Source organism: Osmerus eperlanus, chromosome 21, assembly GCF_963692335.1.
Source record: "Osmerus eperlanus chromosome 21, fOsmEpe2.1, whole genome shotgun sequence".
Taxonomy (NCBI): domain Eukaryota; kingdom Metazoa; phylum Chordata; class Actinopteri; order Osmeriformes; family Osmeridae; genus Osmerus; species Osmerus eperlanus.
The window spans coordinates 2,380,437-2,394,207 of NC_085038.1; the positions used below are offsets into that span (position 1 = coordinate 2,380,437).

A 13,771-nucleotide genomic window follows, 5' to 3' on the forward strand; every position below is an offset into this window, starting at 1 on the left:
ATATCCGAGAAGTAACCTCGACTGAAAATATCAGATTTTATTTTCTTGTACCATGCTGTGTTGAACGTCATGCAAGAGTTGACACCAAGGTAACAGACAAAACTAATTGGGTGTATAATTCTGACATAACCCAAAACACAGGAAAGGTGTTTATGGAAGGAAAGTAAATGTAGGGAAGTGAAACAAACACAAGCACTCTCTAAGCTGTTTTATTCATACTTCAACGGACATCATCTCTTTACCTCCACAGTAAAGGGAAGCAACAAAATAACAAGTATTTGGTCAGCTTTTTCTTTTCATTTTATAAACACATTTTCAATCTTATTTTTTTGTCCTAAAATACAAAACATAGCAAGGTATAAAAAAGAAAAGAAACTTTTTTTTTTCATGTCTGTATCTTACAAAATGTTAAACATCCTTTCGGTACAATATGTCTCTCTTGCTTGACCAAATACTTTAAATGCATACAGCCACAAACACAACAAGCAAGCCTCACTTCAATTTAACTGCAGTTGTACACAGCATGCCAATCTTAATCAATGCAATTTAGTTTAATCATTTTTTGTATATATATATATATTTATTTTTTACAAAAAAATTCTCTACGGAAAACTGATATCCATCCCTTAGACTAAAACAGTGTGTTAAAAAAATTAAATAAATAACTTGACGTTAAATAAGATGGGAATGGTGGGTGTTGCCCTTGCATCAGACTTGTTTGTGAACTCCGTAACTTAAGATACACAAACGTACAGGACATCAAATGTTCATACACAACCCAAAATATGTTTTATTCTTAGCTCATAGCAGGGGATTAAAATAACTAGTGCATTCAATATAAAGTGAAAGAACTGACAACAAATCAAGGAGAATATAATTACTCTACACAGTCTGACACTATGTAACAACCTAATATAAACATGGGACTGTGTCCTTTTTTACGTCAGCTTATTTTGCAGTTTTAAAAACACCTTGGTACAAGGAACGCAACGGTAACACTAATAAGTCTTTTAAAAGATACCTTGTACAGGTCAAACAGTTTTGTTTATTGCCTAACAGAGTACCTCAGCGACGCCTCCCCCTCCCCTCCCACCACACACCTAGCACCATTAATCCACCATTTCAGTTGTTATCATTACAGTAACAACTCTTGTTGTCACGGCAGCCAAACTGTCAACTAGAAACTCATATTATGGTCTGGGTGCCTAACTGTCCATGGAAGTGAGAGAGAGACAATTGGTCTCCACTATGCTAGTCTAACAAAGCATTTTATCTAAGAAATATAACTATGAAATAAATACTAGTAGAATCTTATCTTTCATGGTATTTCAATTCAATACAACTTAAAAAGCTATTCTGCAGCCAATAGGGTTTCAAGTGCCAAAGCAGAAACAAGGTTATTCAGGTCAATACTTTTCCATCTTGCTGTCTGGAAAACAGCCGTACATAAAAATTGTGCTTCCACAAAGAGTGCTGATGCAAGCCAACATCGTTTCTAACAGTCAAATCAAAATACATGTTCTATGAAGTAAAACACAATTCCATTAATTACAACTGAAAACATAACACCTTGAAAAGACTACACGAAACTAGGGGCATTACATTGCTACATTAGTATAAACTTCTATCTAAAAACTCCTTTGAACAGAATTCCAACTGCTTGAGGGTATTAAAGTAACTGACTTCTAACTTCTGATGCACCCCCGTCCTGATAGATAGGCTGGCCCAGTGATCCACAGAGCAACAGGCATCATGGAGGGTTCCATGTGCCTGCTATGGGGCAGGAGGGGGGGGGTTAGTCTGTCTGGCATAAGAAGAGGTAGTGCCTTGCTGCTCTGGGTTACAATGGATCTATATCCATTATTTACACGGATGGAGCCATATTTACATAAATTACATCAACGGTCGCCTCGGTACTCCTTCCATTAGTTGGGGGAAAAGGGTGTCAACATCGAAGAGTGGTTCAGGGTTTAAATGTTTACGGCCTAATCTTCCTTAGTTAGAGTTCTATTCATGTATGCATCTAAAAAGGTGAAGCGTCTTCAGGAAACACGCAGGTTCATCGTGAGGCTGGCAGCACTACAACGACCGAGACCTCCTAGCCTCTCCAGGTCAAATAGTATTCAACTATGGACTGACAATGTCCACAAACCAGACATGTAATAAGATAATAAAAATGCAGAAAAAAAAAAACTAAAACGAATGTATACCCATCATCCTTCATCATTGTTATAGTAAAAAGTACTTCTTTACAGATAAAAACACAGAACCCTGAAAGTTTAGATTTTGTTTTAGAAAACGTCCAACCCTGAAGCACCAGCGAGATCTCTGTCTCCTCAGAAGCTCCAACGTAAAAGCCTTAGAAACGTACAAAAGTAGAACGCAGAGAAAATGGAGAGAGGGAGACCACACGAGAGAAAGAGAGAGAGAGAAGTAACAGGAGAGAAAGAGAGATCGTAAAGCGTTTGTAATCTTTGCTGCATCGTTAAGAACCAGCAGTTCCAACACGGCGATGGAATGTTCCTTCATCTGGAAACCGAGGAGGAAGAGGAGGAGGAGGAACAGAGAGGAAAACATGTGGAGTGGAACAGTGGTTCAGTAGACTGACCGTTGCGGAGGCGCTGGGTGTGTGTGTACGTGTCTGTGTGCTGTCAGTTAAGTCTCTCTACTGCACATGCTCAGTAGTATCCTGGCTGGTACTGCTGACTCCATGGCTTCTGGTTCCAGAACTGAAAGGAGAGAGAGAGACAGAGAGAGAGAGAGACAGAGAGAGAGAGAGAGAGAGAGAGAGAGAGAGAGAGAGAGAGAGAGAGAGAGAGAGAGAGAGAGAGAGAGAGAGAGAAAAAAGAGAATGAGAGACAGAGGAGAAAGACAGAGACAAAGAAAGACATGGTGAGAGAGAGACAGAGTGAGAGACAGGGAGAGGCAGAAAGAGATACAAACAGATGAGAGACAGAGAGAGAGAGAAATGCTTACCCCTTGTTGCCAGCTCTGGTTGAAGGCCTGGGCCTTGTTCATGCCAAAGTTTCCATTCTTGAAGCCCCTGTTATTGCCTCCTCTGCCCCTGAACTTTTGGGAGAAAGACAGATGGCATCAGACACCAGACTGGTAGCTACGGTAGAACATGTACTGTGTTCCAATTCATTAAAGTTAACAATATCCTTTTGATCATAGCTGATTGTCCCATCCCTATGCCAATCATCAGAAATGGACCAGTGGCAGTAAAGTGTGACCCACCTGAGAGAAGTTTCCCCTGTTGGCTCCTCCTCCCCCTCCTCCTCCTCGGTTCATGCTGCCCCCCCTGTGCATGTTGCCCCCCCGCCCCCCTCCCATGTTGCCTCCCATACTGCCCCCCATGTTGCCCCGGCCAGGCCCCCCTCTGGGGGCTCCTCCTCTATTGGGCATCCCGCCTCCCCCGCCCCCCCTGTTGAAGTTCCCCCTGTTGGAGAACCCTCCCCGGAAGGCTGGAGGGGGAAGGAACCCCCGTGGGGGTCGGTTGAAGCCCCCCCCACGAGGTCCTGGACCTGGGGAGGGAGAGGGAGATGAAGGCGGAGAAGGAGAGGAACACCGTATATCTGCACACAAATAATATCGCAAACACTGAACTACCTAACACATCAAAAGGCACACACACACGCACCTCCTCGGAAGTGGCCTCTGATCTGGAAGCCCCCCCGACCCCCCCTCTGTCCCTGCCTGTCACCTCCTCCACCTCCTCCTCTCTGGAACTGGTTCTTGCCCCCCCGGCCACGGTTGCCCCCCCCCCTCTTGGGCGGCGCCCCTCCCTGGTTGGGCTTCTTCTCCGGGGGCAGGGCGGAGCGGCTCTCCTCCTTGTAGCGCTCCAGCAGCGCCGACGCCTCCTCCTTCTGCAGCTCCACGTAGCTCACCTCGCCAAAGCAGTCCCCGGCCTCCGGGAGAGTGTATATGCCTGGAGGGAAGGAGGGGTCACCTGAGTCAGTACGGACGTGGAATAGGATGATGATGATGATTATTGTATCATATGATTATATTATCATAAGTGTTTTATCTGTAAGAGCACAGATGTTTAACGGCGCAGATGCTTTTAGCAAGGACGAGAGAGACAGAGAGAGACAGAGAGAGAGCGAGAGACAGAGAGAGACAGCGAGAGACAGAGAGAGAGACTCACCCTTCATCTTGAGGACTGCATGTTCTGGAACGTCCTTGCCATCTGTCTCAGCCTTCTTCTGCGTGCGCTGCTTGTAGTCATCGTCTGACGGACATACCACCACGGCCTTCCTCTGGAAGCCAGCGAACAGACACATCTTCCTCCTCTGGGCCGGCGCCGACACGTTGGTCTGAGGACGAGGAATCACTCCTTCACCTACTGTCTTTCTCTCTCATATCTCTCTCTTATCTCTCTCTTATCTCTCTCTTATCTCTCTCTTATCTCTCTCTTATCTCTCTGTTTAACTTCGTCTCTTTCTGTCTCTTTTTCTTTCTTTCTGACCAGGTTCAAAAATGGAGATTATCATCATAATGCCACAGTGATTATGTAGTTTTACATGACAAGAATAATCATTATGGTAGGTTGAGAGAGATGGATGATAGGCATTATGTGTGTTGTGGATAATATGAGAGAGATGGGATGTGGGTAATATGAGGGTAATATATGGTCACCTGATCCAGGATGTAGTTGCGTTTCTTGCGAGCAGCGATCTCAATGAACTTCCCCAGGAAGAGAGGTGCACGCTGGGAGATGGTGGTGAGTTTGGTGACATCCTTCATCTGGCGTTTGAGACTGGCGATCTGGAGGAGGGGGAACAGCCTTTCAAACCAACGTCCACGAGAGACCGGCGATGAGGTAGAAAGACAGGTCACCGTCTGTCCCTCCAGACCCCCTCTGTCCTTGCTCCACCCCACCAGCCCCCATCACTCCCCAGCCCTCCACCCTCCAGCCCTCCACCCCCCAGGACCCCAGCCCTCCACCCTCCAGGACCCCAGCCCTCCACCCTCCAGCCCTTCATCCCCCAGCCCTCCACCCCCCTCACCATCATCTTCTCCAGGATGGCGTTGGTACCCAGGATGTTGTATTTCCCAGGGTGCTCCTGGGTGTGCTTGGTGACCCACGCTGTCTTGCCTGCGCCAGGTAGGCCCACCATGACGATGACCTGGAGACAAGGGGTGTTACACACGAGTTAACACCTAAACCATAGGTGTTCCACACACACACACACACAACACCATTCTCATTTATCCATAACAAGGAGACAGTAGTTTCATGTAAAATAAAGTAAATACCACAACAGTAAAGGGGGAGGAACTTCCTCTCGGTTTACGGTATTACGTTTTATTGGGGTTTGCACCCTGCTCTGACCAGAACATTTACACACACACACACACTCTCCCTCACACACACACACACACTCTCCCTCACACACACACACACACTCTCCCTCACACACACACACTCCCTGCCTGTCCCTCCTACCTCACACTCATCCTTGGTGTCTGGGCCCTTTGGTCCCCGGACCCTCAGGCTGACAGGAACCTGCTGGAGGAAGCTGAAGCCCTCCGGCACGGGGAACTCTGGCGCCTCCCGCTGGCCGAAGTTGAACTCCACGGCGCAGTTGTGACAGAGGACGTGAGGGAAGAGGGCCCGGCCCTCCAGGGAGGCCTTGCTGAAGCTGTAGGCCACGCCCAGGTCCTTGCCGTTCTTGGTGAAGGACAGCTCCGCCTCCGGCCCGTCCAGGTTCTGGGGAGGAGAGGACATGCAGGTCAGAGGAGGACACACACTCTCTCTCTCTCACACACACACACACACACACACACACACACACTCTCACACACACTCCAACAAACAGGACCGCAGGTAACAGACACACTCCAACCAATAGGTGAGGAGATACGACTACAACCAACAGGAAAGCATGTATGATTGCTGTCTGCTCTCCTACTGGTTGGACTACATCTGTTTTCTACTTTCCTATCGGTGGCTCTGTTACGATCCAGCATAGGGCCCAAGACAGCAAGAAGCTGTCAGCAACAGAAACATGCATCAGGAACTCACGGGAAACAGAAGAAGTAAGAATGAAAGCTGTTGTGTGGGACGTCTTACTATGAGGCAGCCCACCACGTCGTTCTCGTCGAAACCCTCTCCGTAGTCCTCGGTGACACAGTCGGTGGTTTTCTTGGCCCTGGCTGAGAAGGCGTACGAGTGTTCCTCCTCCCCTGAGCCCCCCCACAACAACAACAGTCAGTCAGCCACACAGCCAGCCAGCCAACCAGTCAGTCAGCCAGCCAACCAGTCAGTCAGCAAGACCACCAGTCAGTCAGCCACACAGAAAGACAACCAGTCAGTCAGTCAGCCAGACAACCAGTCAGTCAGTCAGCCAGACAACCAGTCAGTCAGCCAGCCAACCAGTCAGTCAGCCAGCCAGACAACCAGTCAGTCAGCCAGCCAGCCAACCAGTCAGTCAGCAAGACAACCAGTCAGTCAGCCAGACAACCAGTCAGTCAGTCAGCCAGACAACCAGTCAGTCAGCCAGCCAACCAGTCAGTCAGCCAGCCAGACAACCAGTCAGTCAGCCACACAGAAAGACAACCAGTCAGCCACACAGCCAGCCAGCCAACCAGTCAGTCAGCCAGCCAACCAGTCAGTCAGCAAGACAACCAGTCAGTCAGCCACACAGAAAGACAACCAGTCAGTCAGTCAGCCAGACAACCAGTCAGTCAGCCAGACAACCAGTCAGTCAGTCAGCCAGACAACCAGTCAGTCAGCCAGCCAACCAGTCAGTCAGCCAGCCAGACAACCAGTCAGTCAGCCACACAGAAAGACAACCAGTCAGTCAGCCAGACAACCAGTCAGTCAGCCAGACAACCAGTCAGTCAGCCACACAGAAAAACAACCAGTCAGTCATCCACTCACCCAGTAACAGCGTCCCATTGGCCAAGGACCAGCCAACCAGAACTTCATGTATGTCCATGCCTTTACTGGAGATGTGCTTCACAGGGATCTTCTCTATGATCTGAGGAGAACGCAGGTCAGAGGTCAGCGACTGATAGGCTGTAATCAGCAGGGGGGGAGGTGTTGATGTGTGTGTGTGTCTGCAGAAGACACCAGAGAAGTAAAGTGTGCCTTTCTTCCGAATAGAGCATCCTTGTGTGTGTGTGTGTGTGTGTGTGTGTGTGCGTGTGTGTGTAAGATGATGATGTCCTCCTCACCTTCATCTCGAAGCAGGCCTTGCCCTGTGCCACGCCGTAGGATGCCCGCCCGCCCGCCCACAGGTAGGCAAAGCTCTCCATGGTGAGAGACGAGGCACTGTAGCGGTCCCTGGACACCTTGAAGTGCAGGTCGCTGTTATCTACACACACACACACACACACACATCAGAGGGACTCCGGAATACTGAGTTTCCAGTCCAAACTTGAAATATCCACTGTGTACTTACAGGTGTCCAGACAGACAGTGGTGTCGTCGAACTCTTCGTCCTCCTCCTCCAGGGGGGGCTGTGGGGACTTGGCCCTGTTGGAACAGGACAGGTGCTATTCAACTGCGTGGCTCCTCAGCAAGCACACGTCTCTACCCCTGTCACAATGCGACACTGTCCCTTTAAGGAGGGCCGTGTCCAAGGACTTCCCTGATGACATCACGTGGTGATGCTGCCACATTGGAACCTGAGCTACAACCTCCGTCCTTTTGGAGGTTCGAATGCTCAATATGACCTCGGAAATAAACTACTGGAAACACTCCACTGGAACTACAAGGTTCTGTTAAAACGGTCTGCCACGCCTACCCAATCACCAGCCTTGGAAGGAAACGATGGATGAAAAGATGAATTAAATAATTAATTAATGAACGCACAGACACTATGCACTGATGCAAGTGGAGAGCATCTGTTTTTCCCCTCTTATAACTGGCGATATGAAAGTGTTTCACTGTGATCAGGCCTTTCATTAACTGTACGGTTGGTTGGAGATCAGAGTGATTACTGGGAGATATCTAAAACCCATGAAGCCACGCCTGGCCTGAAAGGACGAAACGTGGACAAAGTTAGTGGTGATGATCTTAAATGTGAGTGCACACACATGCATTAGCACATGCTGAAAGAAGCACCCATTGGCACAGTCACATGCACAATATACACGACTGACAGACAGATCAGTTGTGAAGTTTCTCTGCAGACATCTTTCATCATTGATGAACCCCCCCCCCCCTCCCCCTCCCCTCCTGCTGTCTAGAGTCCAGACACAGCTGCTCCTCCATTGTTGTACAATACTTGGGTCACCCCTCCCCCCTACATCCCCACACCTCACAGCATCCCCCACCCCCCCACCCCCACAAAGGCATTGGGTAATCTAAGTGTTTGTCAAACTTGTTCAGTCCTGGCATCAGTCAAGTAAATAATAAGAATAATATGACCCCTTTCTTAGTACAATCCAATTATATTGCCACAGCAGCATACTTTCTTCCTTCTCTTCCATGGCCATGCACTCACACCCGTGTGTGTGTGTGTGTGTGTGTGTGTGTTTGTGTGTGTGTGTGTGTGTGTGTGTGGTGACAGCTGTTAACCTGGGCTGAGTTCTAGAGGAGTGTGCTCTCCAGGAGTGCTGGAGGTGAGCCATACAGGCAGGTGTGTCACCATGCTTACCGGCTGTATTTGCTTTCTTCAATGAACTCAAAGTAGCCCCTTCCGTGCTCCTCTCGTCGCCTCTTCACCCCCTTCTTATTCCTCTGATCTGCGGCAGCATCCTTGTCCACGCCCCCTTGGGAATCAGAAAACGGTGAGATGTTGAGGTGTGCAGCACACCGGCCAGGTAGAGCACACCAACACAGCTACAACACGCGAAATATAGGCGCGATTCCATCTAAACAATTTGCTGTTAGACTAATTGTATTGTCCTTGGATTTCAGGAACGGGACACATGCATTGCTCAGTCTCGCCACTAGGGATCAAGGGGTGACGTTTATCTGAAGCTAGCTAGTTTAGTTTGCGGTTGTAACTGAAACGAACAGTTCTAATTATGTAAACGACGTGTGCACTTTTCAGTACACGGGATTCATATCCGCTTCGAACTCATGGATACATATGCAAATACCCGAAAGACGACGTATATTAGCTGTAGCTAGCCTCATTCCATATTGGACCTATTGAAACCCATTGATAGCTAGCCAACCAGGCTAAGTGTCTACAAGGAAACTAGCTAACCGGCTGTTGACCACCATGCCATATTTAATGAAATGTCATCAGACGTGAACTACTAATGTGCTAGGTAGTACTATACAGTAGCTAGCAACAACAACAAACCATTCTGACCGGGGTCAAACTGCCCATAGTAGGCTTTCGCTTACCTTCACCGGATAGAGCTACTAGCGCAGCATCATCATCAAATTTATCCATCTCCTCGTCTTCATCCTCTTTTAAAAGAGTATCTTCATCCTCGTCTCCAGATTTATCCATCTCGACTCCCGCATCCTCCTCCTCCCCCGCCATATCATCGTCGAGGTTGGCGCATTCCCCCGGAGCCGAGCCGTACTCGCCCCCGTCCCCCTCTTCTTCCTCCTCGGCCTCCATACTCTCTCCGACTAGGTCTTCATCCAGGTCCTCCTCGTCGCCCATGTCATTCAGGCCGACCGCCCCGTCACCCTGACCGCCCTCTGCGCCATTCTCATCGGCTTCGGTGTCAGGGAAAGCACCGCCGGCTTGAGTCTCCTCATCTAACGCGGCCTGCAGACGGTCCATCAATTCGGCCTTGAGCCCCTTGTCAGAGAGCTGTCGCCTTTTCAGCTCATCTTTCAGCTCGTTTACCTTTAACTTTTTAACGTTGATAAAGCTCATTGTGTTATTGATAAAAATCCACAATTAATACAGATAAAATACTACAAAACGTTTCTGCGAAAAGACAAAAGCCGGAACGATGGCCGACGCGATTTGGCGATAGAAATGGATAGCAGTCGGCTACTAGAATTTACACTGCGCCAAGCACGCTCCCTTCCAAGTCCCCACACAACAGACATCTGCGCCTGAGAGCATGCCAGTAGGACGATATACCCCTACCGTAATTAACATACTAAACCTGCAACAAATAACATATTCTTTTATTCGATATTTTGCTTTAACATAACAACAACAAATACTTTACGATGGAACGAAACTGTTCAGTACAGTTTTAGTTGTTTATGTTTTTAATCAGGATAAGGAAAAATATAAGAGCATTATTATTCTCTGCCAATCAAATGCTGCCCTCGGTCTCCTGGCAACGGTAACTAAATACAAAAAACATGGCGGACGATAAGGATAGTGCAGGTAAGAAAATTGAAAAAAACATTTCTGTTTAGAAAATAGTCAAGAAATCACATTGCTACGCTGAAATCACATCGCTACGCTGACAAATAACTAGCTATTTCCGTCTGTGTGGTTTTAGAGGCCATTGTGTCGGATGTCCACAAAAAGATCAGTGAAGCTTTTGATGTGTTTGACCACGGGTTTAACAAAACAGTTGACGTCCGGTAAGCAGAAACACCCATGCATGTGCCTGTGTGAGTATGTGTGTGAGAGAGAGAGATAAAGAGAGAGAGACATAAAGAGAGAGAAAGAAAGAAAGAAAAAGTGACAGAGAGTTTGTGTGTCCATGTAGGCAATAGAAGTTTGGAGTCAGGAAACTGCCTTTCTGCCTCTGACTCATAATGCCTTGCCTCATCCTACAGAGCAGGGGCGTCGTTAGACCCTTTTTTACTGGGGCCGTACCGTGCCCCAGTATGAATCTGCTGTGCCCCAGTAAAATCAAAAGTTTGAGTTTCAACAATTTACATTATTAGTCAGTGCATTAATTTAGATTGATAATCCCGGAAAAAATCAACGCAGTATCCCAATCAACGCTTGTAAAATCAAAGAAGTTTAACCGAAAATACAAACCGATTCCCGCAGAATTCCATGATATTATTATATCAACACTGGCTACGCTGGCTACACTATTCAACTGAACTGTTGTATAGTGGGTTAAGCAAGGTGAGTTTCTATAGCCTAGTAGTGCATTGTGCGCAGCAAGCTTGGAAGAAAAAAAAGGGAATGAATACGGGCCTGTGCCCCAGGATAGTTTTATGTCTAACAATGCCCCTGCTACAGAGAGATCGGCACCATTATCCGGTCCCTAGGCTGTTTCCCCACCGAGGGAGAGTTACATGACGTCATTGCAGAGGTGAGAGAAGCACACCATTACCTCTTTACAGAGATGGTACAGTCCACACATCCTTCACTCAAGTAGAAGTACAGATATTCATGTTTAAAAAGACTGGTAAAAGTGGTAGAAAAAACGTTTACACTCAAGTTAAAGTATGGGCGCTGACATATAAGCCTACCTGTTGTAGGGCTAGTTTCGCAGACCAGATTAAGCCTAGCCTAGGACATTTATTAAAGCAGAGCACACACAAACATCAATGATGCAAATGTCTTTTTTATAAACCTTTTTTCAAAAATATTTTTTTCCATCTTTAAAAACGTTTTTTCACACACAATCTGAAAAATAGAGATTGTAGCGTTTTCAAACTTTCTTTTGGTGAAGCTTTTTAGGGGAAAGTAGTTGTGTTTTATATCAACCTATGTCACAGATAGAGGAGGAGGAGCCAACAGGATATGTCCGCTTTGAGAAGTTTCTCCCTACCATGACCAAGGTACTGATGGAGCGAAGGTAAGTTCACCTGTGTGTGTGTGTGCGCGCATATGCAAGTTGATTAATGTCACATTTACCTTCTGTGTTAAGATCATATTCATGTATCGGTGTGTGTGTGGGTGTGTGTGTGTGTGGGGTGTGTGTGTGTGGGGGGGGGGTTGTGTGTGTGTGTGGGGGGGGGGGGGTGGGGGGGTGTGTGTGTGTGTGTGGGGGGGGTGTTTGTGTGTGTGTGTGTGTGTGGGGGGGGTATGTGTGTGTGTGGGGGGGGGGGGGGGTGCAGGTTCCGACCCATTCCAGAGGACCTGCTGCTTCAAGCCTTTGAGGTGATTATATCCCGACATGTTGAGTGATCCACATCTGTAACAACACTGATTTTAATTGGTTCAGGCGATTTGGATTGGTTCAACATAAAATACCACGGGGCAAGACAATTTTTTCCAGTTCCAGACCAGTTCTGCAGGATCCTCTGTAGACCATTGATTTGTTCAAACTTGGATAGCGTCTTAAGTTGTAATTGACCTACAGTTGATGAGATGCTCAACTTACGCCCCCCCCCCCTTCACCCCCCACCCCCCCCCCCCCCACCCCCCCTTGTCGGCCTGATTCATCCACAGGTTCTGGATCAGCAGAAAAACGGCTACTTGGAACCAGAGAAACTCACCAAGTACATGACTCAGGAAGGTATATCAGAACCTAGAACCATACGTCCTGCAGTGTCTTTCCGGATCTTGAACAGCCAGAATCGAAAAATCTAAATGGTCTGAAACTTGCAGAGTTTGGTGGTTATAACCTCTCTCTTTCTTCCTTTCTTTCTTTCTTTCTTTCTTTCTTTCTCTCTCTCTCTCTCTCTCTCTCTCTCTCTCTCTCTCTCTCTCTCTCTCTCTCTCTCTCTCTCTCTCTCTCTCTCTCTCTCTCTCTCTCTCTCTCTCTCTCTCTCTCTCTCTCTCTCTCTCTCTGTGTCTCTCTCTGTCTCTCTCTCTCTCTGTCTCTCTGTCTCTCTCTCTGTCTCTCTCTCTCTCTCTGTCTCTCTCTGTCTCTCTGTCTCTCTCTCTGTCTCTCTGTCTCTCTATCTGTCTCTCTCTGTCTCTCTCTCTCTCTCTGTCTCTCTGTCTCTCTCTCTGTCTCTCTGTCTCTCTCTCTCTCTCTCTCTCTCTCTCTCTCCGTCCAGGGGAGCCCTTCACCCAGGAGGAGATGGACGAGATGCTGTCGGCAGCTCGAGACCCAGACAAGGACGTGGTCTTCTACAAGGACTTTGTTAGCATGATGACCGTGGATGACAACAGATAGTGTGACAGCATCCTGCTGTCACACACACACACATACACACACACACACACACAGTTCACCTCATGTCAGTTTTTGTTACAGTATATAAACCAGCTCATAGTACCACACAAATAAACCCTAAATAAAGCAACTAAAAAGATATATGTGTGTGTTTGTGACTCGTTTGTAAATGAATATTTGTTATCCCATTGACGAATACTGTCTGTGTAAACCTTCCACGTTCGTTTTGTTCCCACGTCGTAACCGGTGTGAGGCGACAGGTGGTGCTATGTATCTACTGAACAATCGGCCCAATGTCAGCGCTCGTTCACTGTACGTTGTCAAAGAGAGACTTTGCGCTAACGAACACCAAAAATGTGCATCTTCGGTTTGATCAGTAAAATCCCAATCTGTCAACTTAGAGGAGCCGTGACTAAATTATTCGTTTGTCTATCTTCTTTTCCAATCGTTCAGGGGGCTACAGGCCTACTAAATTGACTCGAAGACATTTGTGTATCACTGTTAACATTTACAGTTTAACGTTATCTAAAAACGTCACTGCGTGAGCCTTCAGGTATTTTTTTCAGGCGTCTTTGTTGCCTAGGCTACGTTACCTGTCGCTTAAACGTTATAAAGCCCTCATGAAGTTTACTCAGGAAATTTCAAGCTTTACCTGTCACTCAACCAGACGCCGTTACGCTATTGGTCCGCTGGCAGGGAGGGGGCAGACAGAACCCTCCCCCCTAGCCAGATGTGTGCGCCTCTCTCCTAGTCTGCACCCCTGGCCCCACAAGAGTACAGCCTCTTGCGGACTAGTTAGCTAGGCACACGGACGTTATCGGAATACCAGGCAGAGGCTCTGCAAGGCTAGCGCTGC

At 47.5% G+C, this 13,771-nt stretch overlaps 2 protein-coding genes across 2 annotated transcripts; one reads left to right on the forward strand and one right to left on the reverse strand.

Moving 5' to 3' along the window:
• Positions 1-766: 766 nt before the first annotated feature.
• On the reverse strand, positions 767-9,987 carry hnrnpua (heterogeneous nuclear ribonucleoprotein Ua). Its single transcript, XM_062446673.1, has 14 exons — positions 9,311-9,987; positions 8,610-8,724; positions 7,410-7,483; positions 7,183-7,322; positions 6,887-6,986; positions 6,077-6,189; positions 5,450-5,713; positions 5,010-5,129; positions 4,639-4,767; positions 4,148-4,316; positions 3,641-3,928; positions 3,238-3,524; positions 2,977-3,069; positions 767-2,729 (listed from the first exon to the last, which is right to left on the reverse strand). The coding sequence occupies exons 1-14, from the start codon at positions 9,795-9,797 to the stop codon at positions 2,679-2,681; spliced, it is 2,430 nt and encodes an 809-aa protein (XP_062302657.1). The 5' UTR covers positions 9,798-9,987; the 3' UTR covers positions 767-2,678.
• Positions 9,988-10,135: 148 nt separating this feature from the next.
• On the forward strand, positions 10,136-12,915 carry efcab2 (EF-hand calcium binding domain 2). Its single transcript, XM_062446705.1, has 7 exons — positions 10,136-10,265; positions 10,384-10,468; positions 11,085-11,157; positions 11,567-11,646; positions 11,909-11,951; positions 12,243-12,309; positions 12,797-12,915. Exons 1-7 carry the CDS (start codon positions 10,241-10,243, stop codon positions 12,913-12,915), a joined length of 492 nt encoding a protein of 163 aa, XP_062302689.1. The 5' UTR covers positions 10,136-10,240.
• The last annotated feature ends 856 nt before the right edge of the window (positions 12,916-13,771 follow it).